The sequence below is a fragment of the Gymnoscopelus microlampas genome (genome assembly GCF_963454915.1).
Source record: "Gymnoscopelus microlampas genome assembly, chromosome: 10".
NCBI classification, from domain to species: Eukaryota; Metazoa; Chordata; class Actinopteri; order Myctophiformes; family Myctophidae; genus Gymnoscopelus; species Gymnoscopelus microlampas.
The window spans coordinates 30,138,826-30,158,054 of record NC_139947.1 but is presented as its reverse complement, the minus strand read 5'-3'; the positions used below and the strand labels follow the sequence as shown (position 1 = coordinate 30,158,054).

The window sequence follows — 19,229 nt, the reverse complement described above, 5'->3', positions numbered from 1 at the left end:
TTGTATGACTGGAAGCTTATCTTGCTCTATCAAATCAATTAAAATAATTGGTTTAGTTTAATATCCTGTAGTCTTTAACAAAGACAACCTACATAAACCTATCCTTAGAATAAGATATTATAATTCAATAATATCTAGACCTACAGTATATCAATACACAGAAATATATGTATACAGTATATATGCAATACCTTCTGTAACTGTAGGCTATTGTATTGCACATTATTCTAGTAAAAGTAAAAGTATTCAAACTGTAGGGAAACTGAAACTCAATTTGGGTTTGGGTCTGTGACAAAGATGACACAGTGGTAAGATGTTTTTCAGGGGACGAGTATAAGTCAAGTGATGTGTGGCTTAACCCTAAAGTCACATCTCCGCATCCAGTCTTCCAGGGCAAGTCCAAGTAAGTGATAGTAGTTTCTCTTTAGTGCAAAGAGATGGCAGCGAGTCTTTAAAAACATGCCATTCACTGCTGTGTTTTGAGGAATAGTTTGCAGTGTTTGTAGTACTTTCAAATTAACAAAGAGGCTTTAGGAATCACCCTAGAAGATTGCATGTTGGAAACAAGCTGTTGGGTCAATGCAAGCTAAAGAGAAGCATTTCACAGCTCTGCAACTGACTGGATCCAATGGACCCAATGCTTTAGTTCAGAACATGAGCAGACTTTTGTGTCGCTTTCCGTGAAAAGTCGAAGGGTCCCTGAAAGTAGAAGGTACGTCAGTTACTAATCTCTTACCCTCTTTGAATAAATAGGTTGCCAATAATGTTGATCGTCCATGGCAAGTAAATGCTGGTTGAATGAATAAAGCACATTTAATATGTTGGTAGATCTACTGATGGTCATATTTGCCAAACATTAGTCAGCCAGAGTATATTTTAGACTCACGTCAAAACATCACAAAACGTCAAATGATTCTTGAAAATATCAAGCAAGACCAGATATTACTGTAATAGGTCCACAGAGGCCCTTTTCATCATGCACATTAGCAATGTAGTGTCACTGGACAAAAAATATTAATAGATCAATCGACCATGAAAAAAATGAAAGAAATCAATAGAAATATACCTGCAAATACTGCATTCTATCTTCCTGTAGTTCCCTCAATGGATAACCTTGCGGAACCCCCCTTTCTAAGGTTGAGAATTCGTACTTGGCAATACGGTCTACCGTCATGATTTCAGGCGGCGAGCTATAGTCATATGGTCTGTCATATATTAAGTCGGCATGAATTCCTCCGTCTTGGCTGTTTTCTGCAAAGTGCAGAAAAGCATACGCGTCAGGATTAGAGAGCAACGGACTCAAAATAACACAAGACAAGACAGACAGACAGACGAGTAGATAAGAGAGACAAGTTCAATTGATTGTTCTCTGTTTGATATTTCTTTTTACATTAATGGGCCCAATCAGTAATTTTTGGTGAGACTTTAGGAATTAAAAAAGGGGGTTGTCACTAGGAATCTGGATATTCAGATTGGAAAAATTGCCAAAATAGATGGTTCTGGTTTACGAAACCCTGACAATAAGTATTAAATCATATAAAGTAATGTAAAGGTTAATTATTATTACAAATACACTCACTGGTCATATTTACTTTCCAAAACAATTGCTTTCATATAATAAGTCAATTGGAGGTGGGTGTAAAATGCCGATTTTAAAGCATAGTTGTTTGCCATAAAGGAATGGAGCATGACAGTGGCAATTGCACAGGCAGCTTGGCATGCAAGTAGGTGTCTTTGGAAATAAAAAGAAAGAAACAACCCTGATACATACAACTGTGCTGGGTTATACATGGAAAGCCCTCTGGAAAGAAACAGAGAACTGGCAGTGTTAATTATCACACAGAATGTCAGCTGCCCTATGTTGTTTTATATGCTGCCGGCTAAACAAGGAGCAGGTACAGTAGCAGGGAGCAAGCGTTCAGAGGGAGGGGGTCAACAGGTTTGGCATGTTAAAACAAACAGGAGGGACAGGATCTGGGGTTGAGTTTAAACAGTAGCATTAGAGAAAAAGAATAGCAGTTAAAATACAATATCCATTGATTTACATGAATTAATCAACAATTGGTGTGATGGCAAATGCCAGTTGTCTACTATTCCAAATTATTCCAGTCCATAACACCCCTAATGATTATCATGTGACCTAATTGTTGGACCAAACTATGTTGAAGTGTCTGTGATTCTTTGAGTAATTTTTTCATTCTGGACCCCTTGGAAATGTTTTTCCCCCTCACTTCTTTGATTAAAGAGCTACATTTTGGGACTATACATACAGTATATTTTCATGTTATACTGTATGACCTGAAAACCCTGAATGTCCCCTTGTGACTAGAGGGAAATATGACCATCATGATTACTAGAAAGTGCTTTCCAGCTTAAGTTAAATTGTCCACCTTGGGTTTTAAAGTCTTCCTCATTTATTTTAGCACCCTCGCCATCCATGCCATTCTAGAGAAAGATGTCCCAGTTTGAACACAATGAAGTGGGGGAAAACAGTTTAAAGAAAATAAAGATTTTTAAAAAGATAAAAGAAAAGAAAGTAGAAAAAGGCTTGCTAGAAAGTGTCCTTTTTCCAGTGATATCATCCAAAGCAGTTTCTTATTTCCCCCTTTTTTGTTTTTATTATATCAGCATTGTACAGCAAAGCATTTGGAAATGTGCACACCACTAGGACAGAATAGGGTATAAATACAGTATATTCTAATGTATGACTTATTATGACTTTTATTAACAGACACTTCTTACTTCAGTTTCATCTCCTGAAGAAAAAGGTCACATTATAGGTCACATGATAACATTTGACCACTTCATCCAAAACCCAAAACTGCACTAACAACATAATGTAAACAATACAACTGTTTCGAAAAAGCGATATGTTCTGATTTCTATCCTAAACATCAGTCTAAAAACTAGGCTTTGGACCACAGCCTTAAATCCCCATATCATACAGTTTTTGCCTAACTCTAGCTGCTGCTAGCTTCATTCTCCTCTGTACAGCCAATCCCTGGACAGAGAGGTAACAATTTCCCCAAATGCCCCCAAGGGAATAATGAAGAGTACCGTATCTTGCCAAGAGAATGCTAGACAATTAAACTCCATGTAATTCCAGTAGCCTAAGACAGTCCAGTGAATACTCGGAGGTCACCTCCCACAACATGAGCAACTCTCCCCCTCCCAAGGCAAGAAGCTCAGAGAGCAGAGCTCTAATCTGTGATTCAGAAGCGTAGCCTGTAACTTGCTCCACCTGTCTACTAATGAAGTGGTTTTTTTGTGCACTCTGGGAATTATGTTTGTTCAACTTTCTACAGTAGTACACCAAATTATATTGTTTTCTATATGTTGTAGGGTAAGTTTGGAATCATTGAACATAATACCAAAATATAAATTCATGCCGGGAAGACTTACTATCACAAAGACTATACCCTTCTTTGCTAATAGATACTTAATGGAGCTGTAAATCCTCATGTCCTCAAAGAAGGCAGGACATTCTCCACTCCCTCTCTCGCTCTCACTTCTCTCAATTAAGGAGATAGCCATACCCAATAATCCACAAATTGAACTGTCTTAGGGAAAAGGAATCACGAGCCACAGTTCCATGCAAGGCTGGACAGGAGGAGTAGGAGGGGACACTGCAGGTAAACATTCATCAGAGGCTTAACCCTATACTTCGCTGCACAAAGTTGTCACTCGCCACAAATAACAGATTTTTAAATTAGCATCGTGAAAATCTGTTATATTTGGTCAGCGAAAATGTTGTGCGTCAAAGCTTCAGCTGGACTTTACCCTCATCTATGTCGTCGTTGGACATGATGGCCACGCATTTCTCCCACACCATGCGGACATCCGCCCGGTAGCGGTCGCACGCCCACAGGAACATCGGCAGGAGGATGGACTGGATGATGGAGCACCACAGCACGCAGAGCACCATCCAGTTGTAGGAGCGATCGTACTTCAGGCTGGCAAAGCTCACCACCTGGAGAAGGGCAAAAGAGGGGTGGGGGTGATGGTAGTCATTAAATATTTGTGTAGCACTTTTTCTCTGTGTGTATTTCACACCTCTGCTTGACGTGCCACCATATTAGAAAGAGGCAGAAAAGAGCGGATGGAGTGAAAGAGGGAAGATGGATAATCGAGTCAAAGGGAAATACTGTGCTGGGGGACTGTGCTACATTTTAGATGAGGTCAGAGCTGGTGCTTTCTGACTTTACCCTCAGTTGCTCAACAAGGGGGAATCCGCCCTTGGATAGGGGAGATATTGGACTTATAAGTGTCAGGCAGGGCTGCTAGTGAACCAGCAGTGTCCTAGCCAACACCAGGTTATATGAAAGAGTAGGTAGACCACCTTCAAGTAAACCACTGCAGTTGTACTAGTATTGTATTAACAATAACATACTCTACCATATAGATTGGTTAAAGATTCAGATTGCAGCTTTAAAGCTACTGCCTGAGATTTGGCAATTACAAGTGTTCAGACTTTGCTAACAATGGCTCTGCTTCCCAAGGGCTATGCTGTTATCTAAGCCGAAGTAATCAATCTAGCAACACAATTTATAATTGGCACAATATGTTATCACTTATCAGTATTGCCAGAGACAACATTTAAATGAATCCATTTATTCTTATAATGATGACTAATAATGAACGGAAACTTCCTGAGAAGTATTCATATCTAAACAAATGACAGTGGGGACAGCAGGAGGGAAGTTTTCACTGTGAGATATTTTAGGGCTGGTACACACTGCAAGACATTAGGTCCGATATTGCTGTCGCCGACATTTTTTGGCTCTCGCCGACAAAACCTCCCGATTCTCCGCTCTGCGACGGCTTTCCGACCGTTTTCAGATATCTAAATTGTTAGATATTCATCTCTGTCTGGGACAGGACAACAGACGATATCATACACTATGAACGGGGCTGCGAGCACCTTGCGAGGAGATGCACGCTACAGCCAATGATAGCACATTACAGCCACAGTGGGGAGCGTCGCTGGACCTGACCACAACAAACAGTCCCTACCGCAATATTACCGTCCAGTCCTCTAATAAGTTAACATTATAAAACAAAATGAGAAAGTGAGCGAGCCTGGTGGGCTGTTTATTTTAGAGGAATTGTACAGAGAGAGAGAGGGGGGGAGAGAGAGAGAGAGAGACAGAGAGCGAGCGCTCTCTCTCTCTGTGTGTGTGTGTGTGTGTGTGTGTGTGTGTGTGTGTGTGTGTGTGTGTGTGTGTGTGTGTGTGTGTGTGTGTGTGTGTGTGTCGTTGTCTGTGTTGCCAGATTTTGCGAGAGAAATAAGCAGCCAGGTTTGTGAAAACAAGCCCAACAAAAGCGACTATGAGCACTTTAAGCCTATATACAAATACATTGGATACTTGAAAATAGACGATCTACAAGCTCACGTTGTAGATAGGCTATTTTTAAAGAAGACATTTTTTTTGGGGGGGGGGGGGGGGATATTTACAAAATCCACACAGATCTTGAATGGAGGTCTATGGCACAACATGTTTTCAGAAGGGGGAGGTCTGAGCCTCTGTGGACAATTAATTATTATTATTAATTTGGGGGGTCCTTGCCATGAAAATGTTTGAGAACAACTGGTTCAAACAACATTAGGAAACAAGGCCAAAAAAACAACTACACTTTCAAGCAACTTTACAGAAAAACAATCCCAAAGTCGCTTATAATAAGCAGACATGGCACTGACCGCTTCTGCGCTCTTGACGAGCGAGCGAGAGAGAGAGGGGGGGGGGGAGAGAGAGAGGGCCCGGGGGGAGAGGGAGAGGGAGAGAGGCATATCACGGGATACGTCGATTAAAATGAATTGGAATAAACACAAATGTATGTATTGGGTCTGACTCTGGAGATAGCATCCTAGTGAACTATCCTACAGTGTGTCAGCCCTTGTCGGGGATCAATCGTGTTGTGAAGACCACAACGATATTATGACAGCCGATTTCAAGAAATAAACTCCTGCAGTGTGTTATGCTTAACGATCAGATGACCCCCCGACCACTTTAAGGTCTTGCAGTGTGTACCAGCCAAGCAATTGTATATCCCAGAGAATCAAGAATCACGATGGGTTTATTTGTCACTCACTCATACAGGTACAAGCAGCAAAATGTTCCACACATACTGTGCTAACACAATAATACAACAGAACAACAATATACAATTTCATAGTAATGAAATAAAAATAAAGTTAAAACTACTGGTAATGGCCGTTATGATAAAAAAAAAGAACTCTTAAAGCAGGTATCAATTACTTTTGAACAATCTGGAATAACAAATGGCATGTTGTACACCCCTTCCACATAAAAGTGCATCGTTTAATAAATGAATAATAATAAAACGCACTGCGAACTTGTAGAACGGCTATTTTCGGAACGCAACACCAGCATGCAACCTATACATCAAGCCTTACTCTAAATGCCCTAATGTCCCACATATCTCTCTAAACCTTCACTAAGGTAGGGAGGAGGGAATACATGAAACACAACTCTGACCAGGATCAAACCCACAACTTTGCAGCTACTGTATGTAGTCTGAGCCACCAGGCAGCCATATTTGGAGAAAAGGGTGCTTTGCTCCACCTGACTCTATCCTTATCGCTGTGGTAGATATGGTAGCGACCTGTCAATCACAATGTAGCCACTCCCCAATGCATATACTCGTTTATCGTCTTTTTGACTCTAAATGGGAACATAATCTAATAAATGAACATGCTGCTACTATGTATTGAAGAACACATTGAAACAACCGATTGAAAACATAAAACTCATTAGGAAGATGTTTACTTAAGTAATAGGGAAAGTGATAAGCAGGGTCATTTTCCCATTTACTTACATAGAACCAGAACTCTTTTTGCAGCCAGTAGAGTCTTACTGGCCATTAGATAGAAAGCAGGTGTAAGACACTTCCCACTGGCTTACATTTTCAGACCGGAAGATTCCCGCCTGTTCTGTTGTGAGGAGGACTTAACAATCTGCCATAAAACACACCCAGTGTGTTCTATGAGTTGAGAGCTTGCCCCCCATCTCCACCAGCAAATATTACAACACAACAACGCTTCAACGCTGTTAAAGTTGCCCTTTAAACGTCAACTGTCAGAGCTATTATAAACACGACCACAGGAATTCAACAGAGATTATTATCTGATATTTAAAGTGGGCTATATCATCTCCTCTCTCTTAATTTCTAATGCTGCAGAATATCCTACAGGGCTTATGTGTTATAGCTTGTTCACACTGGGTCAACAGCATGACGCTGATCAAATCCGAGTCATCATCTTGGAGGTCACCTTCCTCCATATCCCCTTGTGACAACCACATATTGACATACATCTGTGAGTGACTTGATGAAGTTCATACTGTATGTCTGCATTGGATATAGATTTTCTTTTATCAGCTGTTACCCGAAACCTCTTATACCAACCAATGTCACTGCAAGAATGAATGATTACTGCTATAATCTCCGCTAAAAATACCTTTATTTTGGTAGCACATCCACGATAACTAACTGGTTTCAACCACAGGTCTTCATCGTGGCTAAAACAACTTACGTTTCAAATGGACAAATTACCCTCTTCTGGACAACTGGTATGATAAATCTCTACTTAGAATAGCACATTAAACATGTGCTATATAACATTGTGTCAGTCACTCAAACAGCAGGTGACATTTTGCCACACTACTAAATTATTTTTTCTTTTTAATGTTTACTTAATGGGGGTATCCTTTTTCTCTGCAAATCAATCACAGTCCTTTTCTAAGTGTTAAAGTCTAGCTACTTTGCATTGCAATATGGAATCTGGTTGTAGTAAATGTTTAACTATGTCAGTATTAGGTGGGAGAAAGAACCTACTTATTGGGGAACACCTTTTGAGTAATCCCTGGGGGAAAATTCAACTGTCATAGCAGCACCGCAGTAGGCATGAAACACAGGACAGATACAGGTAAGAGTAGAGAGATACAGCTAAAAAATATATAAATATTAGATTAAAGTCTGACCTGACCATCTGCACTTGGACTGACCGGGTTAGCTTAATGTATTGAACTATAGGCATAAGTGTCATGTACAATCTATCACCAGTAACATAAGCATACATCTATCGTAGATGAATGTGAATATATATACTATACTATACTATACTCATGTGTCGACACCTCTCAGGAGAGAGACAGGAGTGAGTTTTCAACATACTGAGCCTATATCTAACTATATAAATGGCGACCAACTTCCGCACCCTCGGTGTCCACACCCCACAGCTCTGTTATCGACTAAACAACGCACCGCCAGACCACATGTCGCCAACTGACTCGCCACGCCGGCCGCGCTGAATTTACGCCTCGCGTAGGGGACATCTCACTGCTCAATACACCTTTTCCACCGCGCAACATAATTAATTCTTCTCACCAAATGTCGGACAAAACGGAAGGGGAGGCAGCTTCGTACCGTTTACCGTGCGCACGACCTCATCACCACAACAGCACGCAGCCGCTGCGGGGATTTTTTCCTTTTTTTCCAAACTTTTTTTTTGGTCACCATTTTCTCCAGGCACCATTTCTGGTGTAACGTCGGGTGTTTCTTTTCACCAGCCAATCACCTTTCACGTTGCCACGTCCGTTGCCACGTCGCGCTGACGTACGCTAAACAAGCGCTGCCGTGCGCACAATGCAAACGAGCCCAAAGGCGCGCAAAAATCAGCCGACCATTGCTTAGACCCAAAGTCAGACCTGGCAACGCAGCCTACGCCAATCATGTGTGAGAGATCTACAAGCTATGGGGCAGAGACGCCACCGTATCTTAGCAACAACTACAGCGCTCACTCTCATTGGTCGTGTCACGCTAAGAGCAGTCTCCAGACAATGGCATCGCAGACAGCTTGCTGTTACTGCTGTAGCCATCACAGGCAGTTGCAGCACGACGGACAGGGCGCTGTGATAGCTGCCATGTCGCTAACGCTAACCTGGTTGTCATGCCTGCAGCGGCTGTGCAATCACTTTGTCAACAATGCACGTTCGTGTGGTGAATGTCTATATTGCTGCTCAGTTCGTCCATTGTAGATGGTGTATGTTTGTGTGTGTCTTCTGGAGAACTATGTAGCTCCACAGCAACTACAGTAACTAACGTAATGGCAGGACCGCCCCGTGCAACGCATGTTAGCCTGCATTATGGTCATGTAGTAATTTCAGATAATTTCGCTCCGATTACAGCAGTGTTTATCAACCCTTTCACGCCGCCCCCCCCCCCCCCCCCCCCCCCCCCCCCCAAATACACGTACTTGATCTGGGACCCCCCCATTCTGTTTGACTCCGTTCCACAAGTAAATATTGTGAAAATAGCCGATCTACAAGCTCGAAACGCCTCACGTTCAGAGGCTTTGTAAGCTTGGAGATCGGCTATTTTCTACATGATTGCCTCTTTCTTACATTCTTTGCCAATGTGGCCCATGTTTTCATAGCATAGTTTATTGACTACTTCTGTTGCAGAAATGGCCATTTCCTTTACTTTCGGTTTTTTATTGTCTCCGCCAGGCCGAAAGGCATGGCGCAAGACTATGTTTCACCCCCTGTCCGTCCGTCTGTGATAGCTAATCTCTCACATCGTTGACTTGATCGCAGCAAAATAACAGCCCGATGTGGAGAGTCAGTGAGAGCTGGATAAACGACGTAAAATGTGTCAAAAGGAGTCTGTACGGCTGTCGATAAATGAACACATGACGTCGGTGGGAGAGCAGATATTGTGTCTTTTGGACAAACAGCAGCGTGGTGCTGATGTTTGTTGTGTGAAGCAGCTTAATGTCTGAGTGTTTGTGTTGGAGCGCCTCAGTGCGGCTGCAGAGTTCATGTGCAACCTCTTCCAGAGAGACACAGAGACACTAGAAACTCTGCTGGGGAAAAAAAACACTGCTGGGCATTGACTTTCCTATGGACATTGATCTACACACTGCAGGTATATCTGCTACACACACAACATCAAACTACACACTGCAGGTATGATGCAGCGTTTGCATTACAGCCAGCATGCCAGCGTAGTTCCCATATGGTTTCAAGGTGGGCTAAACCATATGGACCCCATGTCAGCAATGTCAGCGGCATCCACTTCAGTCCCAACTGCGATGCCCATGCAGGCTATAAGTAGCTTCTACCTGGCCCTTAGGTGGGCCCCAACTAGCCATGTTTATGTGGGACCAAGGCGGGTCCTAACTGGGTTTGCCCATGCAGGCTTTAACTGGGTTCTACCTGGGCCCTAGGTGTACCCTAACCAACCACAGTGCAGTGCCCATCGCTCCAATTGTTGTGACGTCAGGGCTCTCAATACTGCACATTGGTGGAGGAGGAGGGGCCGCAGGGCGACCGCACACATCGCTGAACCAATGGTAGCCCACGGATGTCTCCTCTGTGGATTTACAATCTGCCCCTCTATGCCACATATCATCCGCACTACAGGGTCTTCACTGACCGAGCCACGGCCCCACTGACCCTCATGACGCTACGCCACTTAAACGTGCGGCAGCATGCGCTGGGTTGCCAGGTTTGCACAGCCTGCGCCAGAAACAAGCAACCACCTTCATGAAAAAAAAAAAAACACCGAAATGGTCCGCAATGTTCCAGGGGTGTCCCCGCGCGTCCCAACACTCCACAGGGGGTCAGTGGACCATCAGGGGGTCCGCGGACCCCCTGTGGACCCCCTGAAACATAAGAAATATTATTTCTTCAAATTTTTTCCTTTTTAAAAACAACTTTTCCACAGTTTCACTCCGGCGATTTGGGTCCCCCTATATACACACGCCTGGGCCCCGTGCGCGGCTGGGGTTGAGGGGGGCGTAGCCCCCCGAAACTCTAGTACTACATATTTTAAAACTTTTAATTCAGGGCACCTACCTGTTTAAAAGACTCCTGTTGCTCCACTCTACCAAGTGCTAGTCGGTACCATATACAGACCTCCTAACCAGACTGATTTCTATGATAGACTTGATGAATGTTTAGCTAAAGTGGACAATGAGGAGACAGTACTTCTTGGTGACTTTAACACTGACATGCTCCGTAAGGAAGCGTCAGTGTTTAAGTCATTCAGGGGGTTTTGTAATCGGCACTCACTCCACCAGCTGATCACTCAGCCCACAAGGCTGTGTGTTTCCACTCAAACTATCATAGATCTCATTCTAACAACGGACAAGGACAAAATCCTCAATAGTGGTGTTTCTACCTGTGGCATATCTGATCATAACATGATCTTCTGCACCAGAAAGAAACGTAAACCTAAGACCGGTTACCACCAAACAGTCACGATCAGAGACCTCAAAAACTACAAGAGTGAGGACTTGGATCACAGACTAGATAAACAGGATTGGTCCGACGTACTAAACAGCACACAGGTAGATGAATCTTGGCTTGGTTTCAAAACCAAATTCATTCAAATTTTGGACAGTGTGGCTCCCATGAAAACCATCAGGGTCAAAACCCGCTCGGTTCCATGGATGAATTCGGATATCCTTACTACCATGAAAGTCAGAGACAAAAAGTGTTCTGACTATCATAAAAGTAGGATCAAACTTGCCAAAAGCTTCAACAAAGGTCTCGAATCCCACGTAGCGAAACTCAAAAAAGAGAAAAACATGCTAAGAAACAAGGTTAATGGCATGCTGTTGTTAGCATAAAAAAGCTACCTCGATGGCAAAATTGAGGGAAATCAAAACAAACCACGTGAGCTCTGGAAGCTATTCAACAACCTACTAGGCTGCAGCAAGAAATTGAAAACCAGGTTTACAAACATAAACCTCAAGGTGAATGACACTCTCATTTCATCCAAACGGGAAGTGAGTAAAATCCTCAACATATTCTTCACGACCGTGGCCTCAGAGTTAGTTGAAAAACTACCCCCTCACTCTGGGAGTCATGGTGGAGAGTATGTTGATTCATTTTACGATAAACAGGGTGTACGCAAAGATGATTTTAAACTCTCCCCTGTGTCAACAGATTGCAGAGTGCACTCCAACAACACAGAGCCACAGGTCCCGACAACATCCCCGCTAAATTTCTAAAAGACTCAGCCACCTCCATTGCTCCAATCATTACCCACATAATAAACCTCTCCATCATACAGGGACGGGTCCCTAACGACTTCAAAAAAGCAAGAGTGACCCCTCTGTACAAAAAAGGAAACCAATTAGACCCTGGCAACTACCGCCCTATTTCTATTCTTAGCTCCATCTCGAAAGTCATGGAAAAAATAGTCTCGAACAGGTTGATAAGTACCTTGCCGAAAAAAATCTAATTTACGAATTCCAATCTGGTTTCAGAACAAACCACTCCACTGACACATGCCTTCTCTATTTGAACGACTCTATCAAACAAGATGTCGACAAGGGCAAATATTGCGGCATGGTCATGCTGGACCTCCAGAAGGCTTTTGACACCGTTAATCACCCAATTATGATCAATAAGCTCAAAGCAATAGGCTTTGATGACACGTCGGTGAAATGGATGAGATCCTACCTGGAAGGGAGGGAGCAAGTGGTGGAAGTAAACGGCACCCAGTCCCCTCCCCTCCCAGTGACTTGTGGTGTTCCTCAAGGAAGCATACTAGGACCACTACTGTTCCTGATATATGTGAATGATATGTCTTCAGCTTGCGACTGCAAACTGTTCCTGTTCGCAGATGACTCGGCTCTGCTGGTCTCGGACAGGGACAGGCTGCAGGTTGAGAAAACTCTCAGCACTGAACTCAACAAGATCTGCATCTGGCTCTCCGACAACAAACTCTCATTACACCTGGGTAAAACTGAATCCATCCTCTTTGGGTCCAACCCTAACCTTAGAAAGGCTGAGAGTTTCACGATCAAAGTGGGTGAAAATGTTATCACAAGAAAGGAGGAAATTACCTACCTGGGTTCCATCTTGGAGGCAAACCTCTCAGGTGACAAAAACGCTGAAAAGACGATCAAAAAGGTCCACAAAATAACACGGAGGATGTGGAGGCTTGTTCGTAAAGTCAGTAAGAATACTCTGAAGATTCTTGTAGGGGCCCTCATACAAGGTCATTATGATTATGCATGCACTTCATGGTATCACAACACCTCCAAGGCCCTAAAAACAAGGCTCCAAACATCCCAAAACAAACTTGTAAGGCTACTTCTTGGCCTCAATTACAAAACCCATCTAACCCATGCCCATTTTGCTAGGATTGGATGGCTTAGGGTTGAGGACAGAGTACAGCAACTTGCTATGGGCCTGGTCTTCAAGATACACCACAACATTGGGATCCCCCTGTATTTGTCAAAATACTTCCAAAATGTTAATCAAGTCCATGATCATAACACCAGAGGCAGCTCCACAAACCATGTTCAACCCAGATTTGGCACAACAAAGGGAATGAACTCTTTCTCATGCTATTCATCTAAAATGTGGAATGCCCTACCAAAAGGAGTAAAGGAGTGTAAAACCCTACTCACTTTCAAAAATGCCCTAAAGATACACCTTCAGGAGGCTGCAATTCAAAAATGGCCCCTGTCCAAGTCCTAACCTACCCCATGTCCTAACCTAACCTACCCCCCCCCCTCTCTCTTTCTTTTTTTGTACATATTTTTCACCCTTCATACCAGTAACCTGTAAACTGATTGTATGACATTCTGTATAGTAGTGTGTATATCTGTCTGTCTCTTATATGTCATCATGATTTGTGTGCGTGGGGATCTCATCTTAAACAAGCTACGTGCTTAACTGAGCTATCCAGTTTAGTAGACCTTGTATTGCGAATTTGTACTTCCATGTACTGTTATGTACTGTCATGTACTGTTCTCATGTCTTACTAAATAAAGTACATCAATCAATCAAAACCAAGATCACAGATTACGGAGTCTAAAGTTAACTGCTGCCGGCCTAGCAAGGCTCGTCTTTAACCTGGCGACTAGGTCGGCCCTGCTACCTCTGGACTCCCTTCTCAGTCGTGGTTTATCCACTAGAGAGACTGAGACAACCATGGCTGCTATCCTTAGCCGTGGATCTTCCACTGGAAAGCCTGAACCTACCATGGCTGCAGCGGAGCTAGCGAGTTTGAAGGCTGAACTCCAAAACATTGAGAGTCTGATGAATGATCTCCAGCGCCGACGCCTGCAGCTCAGCGACCGCCTAGCTGCCCTGGGACCCTCCGACCTGGACGTCCACGCTGACGGCGCGGCCTCGATCCCAAACGCTGTTGAAGCTTGGACCACAGTTGTTAAGAGAGGTCGTAGACGGGCCCCCCTTCCACTTTTTGATCCAGGCGTCTCGGCCGATGTCCTGCCTCTCACCAACTCCTTCGGGCCACTCACCGAGCTAGCTGAAGTAGCGGATAGCATGCCATCAGCGCAACGCGCCGGGAAGCGTCCAATTCCTGACTCAGATACTTCAGGAAACTCCTTTTTAGCCTCAACGACCTCCATCCCCGCTTCACCCGATAGCAAACGCCCCAGGTTCCATCCACCGGCATCCACACCCTCCAAGTCAGCAACCAGCGAAACTGAAGTTTCACCTGCCCAGCATAGCGCGAGTCCTTCGCCTGCCTCTGCTCCAACTTTGTCTGTTATGACGGATGGTGCCACAGTCAACCCGGTCCGTCTCAGCGGTGCACCGGCTAAACTGGCCGTGTACAACGGAGGCTGTAAGGAACCTCAGTTCCTACTGATAGGAGACTCATTGGTAAGGTTTTTAGAGCTCCCAAATGGAATAACTTATTGTTTATCCGGTGCAAAAGTTATGGACCTGCTTGAACTTATTCCATCTCTCATCAACCACCACCCAACTGCTCACACCATCATCATTCACGCCGGAACCAACGATATTAGGCTCAGACAATCTACCAAACTTCACCATGACATAGAATTATTATTAGCAACAATTGAGAGCTTGGGAAAAAAACGGAATATTTTCTGGCCCAATTCCCACACTTAGAAAAAATAGTGAAAATTTCAGCCGCCTCTATGCTTTGCACTGTTGGCTCACTAGTTTTTGTCCAGCAACGGGTCATGGTTTCATAAGCAACTTCGACTCCTTCTGGACCAGAAGAGACCTGTACAAGCCAGACAACCTCCATCTAAATAACAAGGGGATTAGTTTACTTGCATTTAACATAAAATCCCAGCTAAATAGCTCATGATGGGCCAGGAGGACAGGACCCAATAGTGACCCCTCTACCCCTATTTTGGTATCACATCCCCTGTCCCTCCTTGTCTCAGCCCCTGTCTGTCCCCCTGCCCCAGTGTCTCCTGTTCCCCTACCCCACGACACCTTAGCTAGTCCCTCTTTCAACCGGGACACAGAGGGGGAAGAGACACTGGTGTTTTCATGTAAAGGCCTTCACTGTCTGCACCTAAATGTTCGTAGTTTATATCCGAAGATGAGTCAAATACGTGTTCTTGCAAACAAAGGGAAGATTAGTATTCTATGCTTCACAGAAACATGGTTAGATCCTTCTATTAGTGACACTGAAGTAGAAATAGATAATTATGTAATTATCCGCAGGGACAGAAATAGACAGGGGGGTGGTGTATGTATATATGTAAGGTCTGATTTAAATTTTAATGTTAGAACAGAATTAAATGTTGATAACATTGAAGCAGTTTGGCTAGTTATCCTTCCTATCAAAAGCAAGCCTATTTTAATTGGGGCACTATATAGACCCCCGGAGCAGAGAAATTTTATTGAATCCTTGGAAAATGTATTGGCCAACAACCTGGATATTTTAAGTAAGGAATTAATATTAATGGGAGACATAAATGTTGACATTTTAAATGTAAAAGGGCAGCATTATAATGCACTGGTACAATTTTTAAAAACAAATGGCCTGGTCCAGTTGATAACAGAACCCACAAGAATCACAGAGCATAGTCAGACTGTATTAGATTTAATAATGGTTTCTGATAAAAGCAACATTTCTCAAAGTGGTGTAATTGTATATGGAATAAGTGACCATTTTATTACCTTCTGTACAAGGAAAATAAGGAGGTCCACCATAAACAGCCACAAAACCATTACGTGTAGATCACGCAGCAAGTATAATAAAGATAGCTTCATAGAAATGCTCAAGAGAACAGACTGGTCTCGTATCCTCATGAGCACCGATGCCGACTTTGCAGGGTCGCACTTTCAGAGTACATTTCTTAATGTTTTAGATAAAATCGCTCCAATTAAGAAGGTTAGAATAAAACAAAGAACAGAGCCATGGATAAATAAAACCATTTTAGATACTATCTACTTAAGAGATAAAGTATTGAAGGACTTTAAGAGAACCAAGGTAACAGATCTATATAGTAAATATAAAAATCTTAGAAATAAAGTACAAAGAATGGTAGATGAAGCCAAGAGACATTTTTTTAAGAATAAAATTGATGAACATAAAAGTGACTCTAAAAAGCTTTGGGCAACCCTGAAGTCATTAGGGACCACAGGAACGCCCAAAACAAAAAATGATAAGATAGGTCTTATGGTAAATGGGTCCTTAACCTTTGATAAGGCTAGTGTTGCAGAGAACTTTAATGAGTTTTTCACCACTATTGCAAATGACTTAGTCCAGAAACTTCCTGTCAGTACTGGTGAATATGGTGAATCACAAGTCAATAATTATTATGAGGCCAAAGGGATTGGGAAAGAACAGTTCTCTTTTTCACAAATATCAGAGGAATCAATTTTAAAGATACTTAGAGGACTAAATACTGATAAAGCCACTGGCTTAAAATATTTGCAGGATGCAGCAGAGGTGATAGCTCCATATGTAACACACATTATAAATCTCTCAATCTCCCAAGCAAAGGTGCCACACGACTTTAAAAAGGCTAGAGTCAATGCCCTATATAAAAAAGGCAGGAGGGATGAAGTAAGTAATTACAGGCCAGTATCTATTTTAAGCATTCTTAGTAAAATATTTGAAAGAGTTATTCATGAGCAAATTTTAAGTTATGTTAACCAGCTTAATATTTTTTATGATTTACAGTCGGGATTTAGACAGTCGCACTCTACTGAGTCCTGTCTATTATACCTGACCGACCTGATCAAAAAGGAAGTTGACGGAGGCAGGTACTGTGGAATGGCCATGCTTGACCTCCAGAAGGCCTTTGACACAGTGAATCACCAGATTTTATTATATAAATTAAAGGCCATAGGTTTTAAAAGGGAGGCGCTGTCATTGATACAGTCTTATCTTTCAGATAGATTTCAGATGGTCGAAACAGGGGGTTTGCTCTCCGAGCCAAAAAAAACTCACCTGCGGAGTTCCTCAAGGAAGCATAATAGGTCCTTTATTATTTTTGTTGTACATTAACGACATGGAGGCAGCATGCTCATGTCCTTTATTTTTGTATGCTGATGATTCCGCATTACTGGTGACAGGAGAGTGCCTAGAAGCAGTCAGTCTCTCGCTTGAAAACAAGTTAAAAAAAAAGTAAACAGATGGTTAAGTGATAACAAGTTATCCCTGCACTTAGGTAAATCGGAATGTATCATCTTTGCATCAAAGCACAAGTTAAGGGAGGTGTCCAACTTTTCAGTCGGATGTAACGGAGTACAATTACAGGAGAAAACTTCAGTTACCTATCTGGGCTGTATATTGGAACAGAGTATAAGTGGTGAGTCAATGGCTCTTTCAGTTATTGGAAAGATCCATGCAAGGACTAAGTTCCTAGCTAGGATAGCTAAATTCCTTGATAAATCCACCATGAGGACACTGGCATCAGCATTAGTCCAATGCCATTTTGATTACACCTGCCTAACATGGTACAGTGGCATATCTAAAAAAACAAAAGACAAACTACAGACGGCACAAAATAAATTAATGAGGGTAGTCCTTTATCTCTCCCCAAGAAGCCACATTGGCCAAAACCAGTTTAAAGAATTAAATTGGCTCCCCGTAGAAGACAGAATAAAACAACTAAGACTTATAATGGTCTATAACATTTTAAAAGACCAATGTCCAAATTATTAAAAAAGTTATTTTCAGAGCGTTAGTGATTACCATAGTGTGAATACAAGGGCCAGTGTAGCAGATCTTAAACCACCAAAATTAAAAAAAAAGGTAGGAAAAAGCTCATTCCAATACACAGGGGCGGAGGAGTGGAATAAAAGTCCCACACGAAATAAAATTTGCACAGTCACTAAACAGTTTTAAAAAGACGTTGAAACATTGGCTGATGGGCAAGTTAAATTAGAGCCAGGGACCCCTGTTGGTCAGCATTGGTCTTTTGTTGTTTGTTGTATGACTGGTATTGGATGTGATAAATGTAATGTTCTAATTATTTATTTTATTGGTTATGGAAGAATGTCTGTTGTTGAGTGCTTGTTGCAATGATTTTATTTTAGTTAAGGTAAAATGACAAATGTGTTGATAGTTAGAAACCATGATGTAATCATTTATGTGGGACCTCAACGGAAATAAGTCCTTGGACTTTTTGTGATATCCTGATATATATACTGTACTGTAATTTGTACCAGAAATTATCGAATAAAATCAAATCAAATCAAATCTTATGTGTACTTTGACAAGTAGCTAGCTATACAGTGGGGATAAGCATAAATATGTACAGTCAGACTACAGTGAATATAATGAGCAATATACAGTGAAACCTTTACAGCAGTTAACCTAAGCAGGCCTCAGACTATGATAGTATGATACTAGTGTACATCCCAGTAGTTGTAAGTTAATACATGTTAATACGCGTGTGTGTGTGTGTGTGTGTGTGTGTGTGTGTGTGTGTGTGTGTGTGTGTGTGTGTGTGTGTGTGTGTGTGTGTGTGTGTGTGTGTGTGTGTGTGTGTGTGTGTGTGTGTGTGTGTGTGCGTGAGTGCGTGCGTGTGTGCGTGTGCGTGTGTGTGAGTGTGAGTATGTGCGAGCGTACGTGCCAGCTCTGTGTATGTACCGGTATGTTGTTGCTGGCCATGCATTTAAATAGCTCATTACACCAGGCCATCAAAAAGAGTAGAACTGTTTCTGTAGTCACAGCACTGGAAATGTGATGGGCTTTCATCTCTACTGCACTATACTCTCTCTCTCTCTCACACTCATATTTCAATTTTCAAGATGAAAAAGGTTGGCGTGTGCTACAAGGAACGCCCAAAACTCTTCTCGATTACCTCTTTGATCAACTTTGGAGCAAAATCCTCTGTGGTATGCTACGGTGCATAACAGTACACTAACTCTTGTAAAACAAATTGTTTTATTTTTAAGTATTCAGTTGGCACAGAGCCACTTCCAACTACAGCAACCATT

At 42.5% G+C, this 19,229-nt stretch overlaps 1 protein-coding gene across 1 annotated transcript in view; it reads right to left on the bottom strand.

Moving 5' to 3' along the window:
* Window positions 1-19,229, bottom strand: part of gpr153 (G protein-coupled receptor 153) — a 53,055-nt gene that overhangs the window by 5,241 nt on the left and 28,585 nt on the right. Inside the window, exons 4-5 of the mRNA XM_084070278.1 lie at window positions 3,781-3,970; window positions 1,067-1,251 (exon numbers count right to left, since the gene is read on the bottom strand). Coding sequence (XP_083926404.1) covers window positions 1,067-1,251; window positions 3,781-3,970 — 375 coding nt within the window. The remainder of the gene's footprint in view (window positions 1-1,066; window positions 1,252-3,780; window positions 3,971-19,229) is intronic.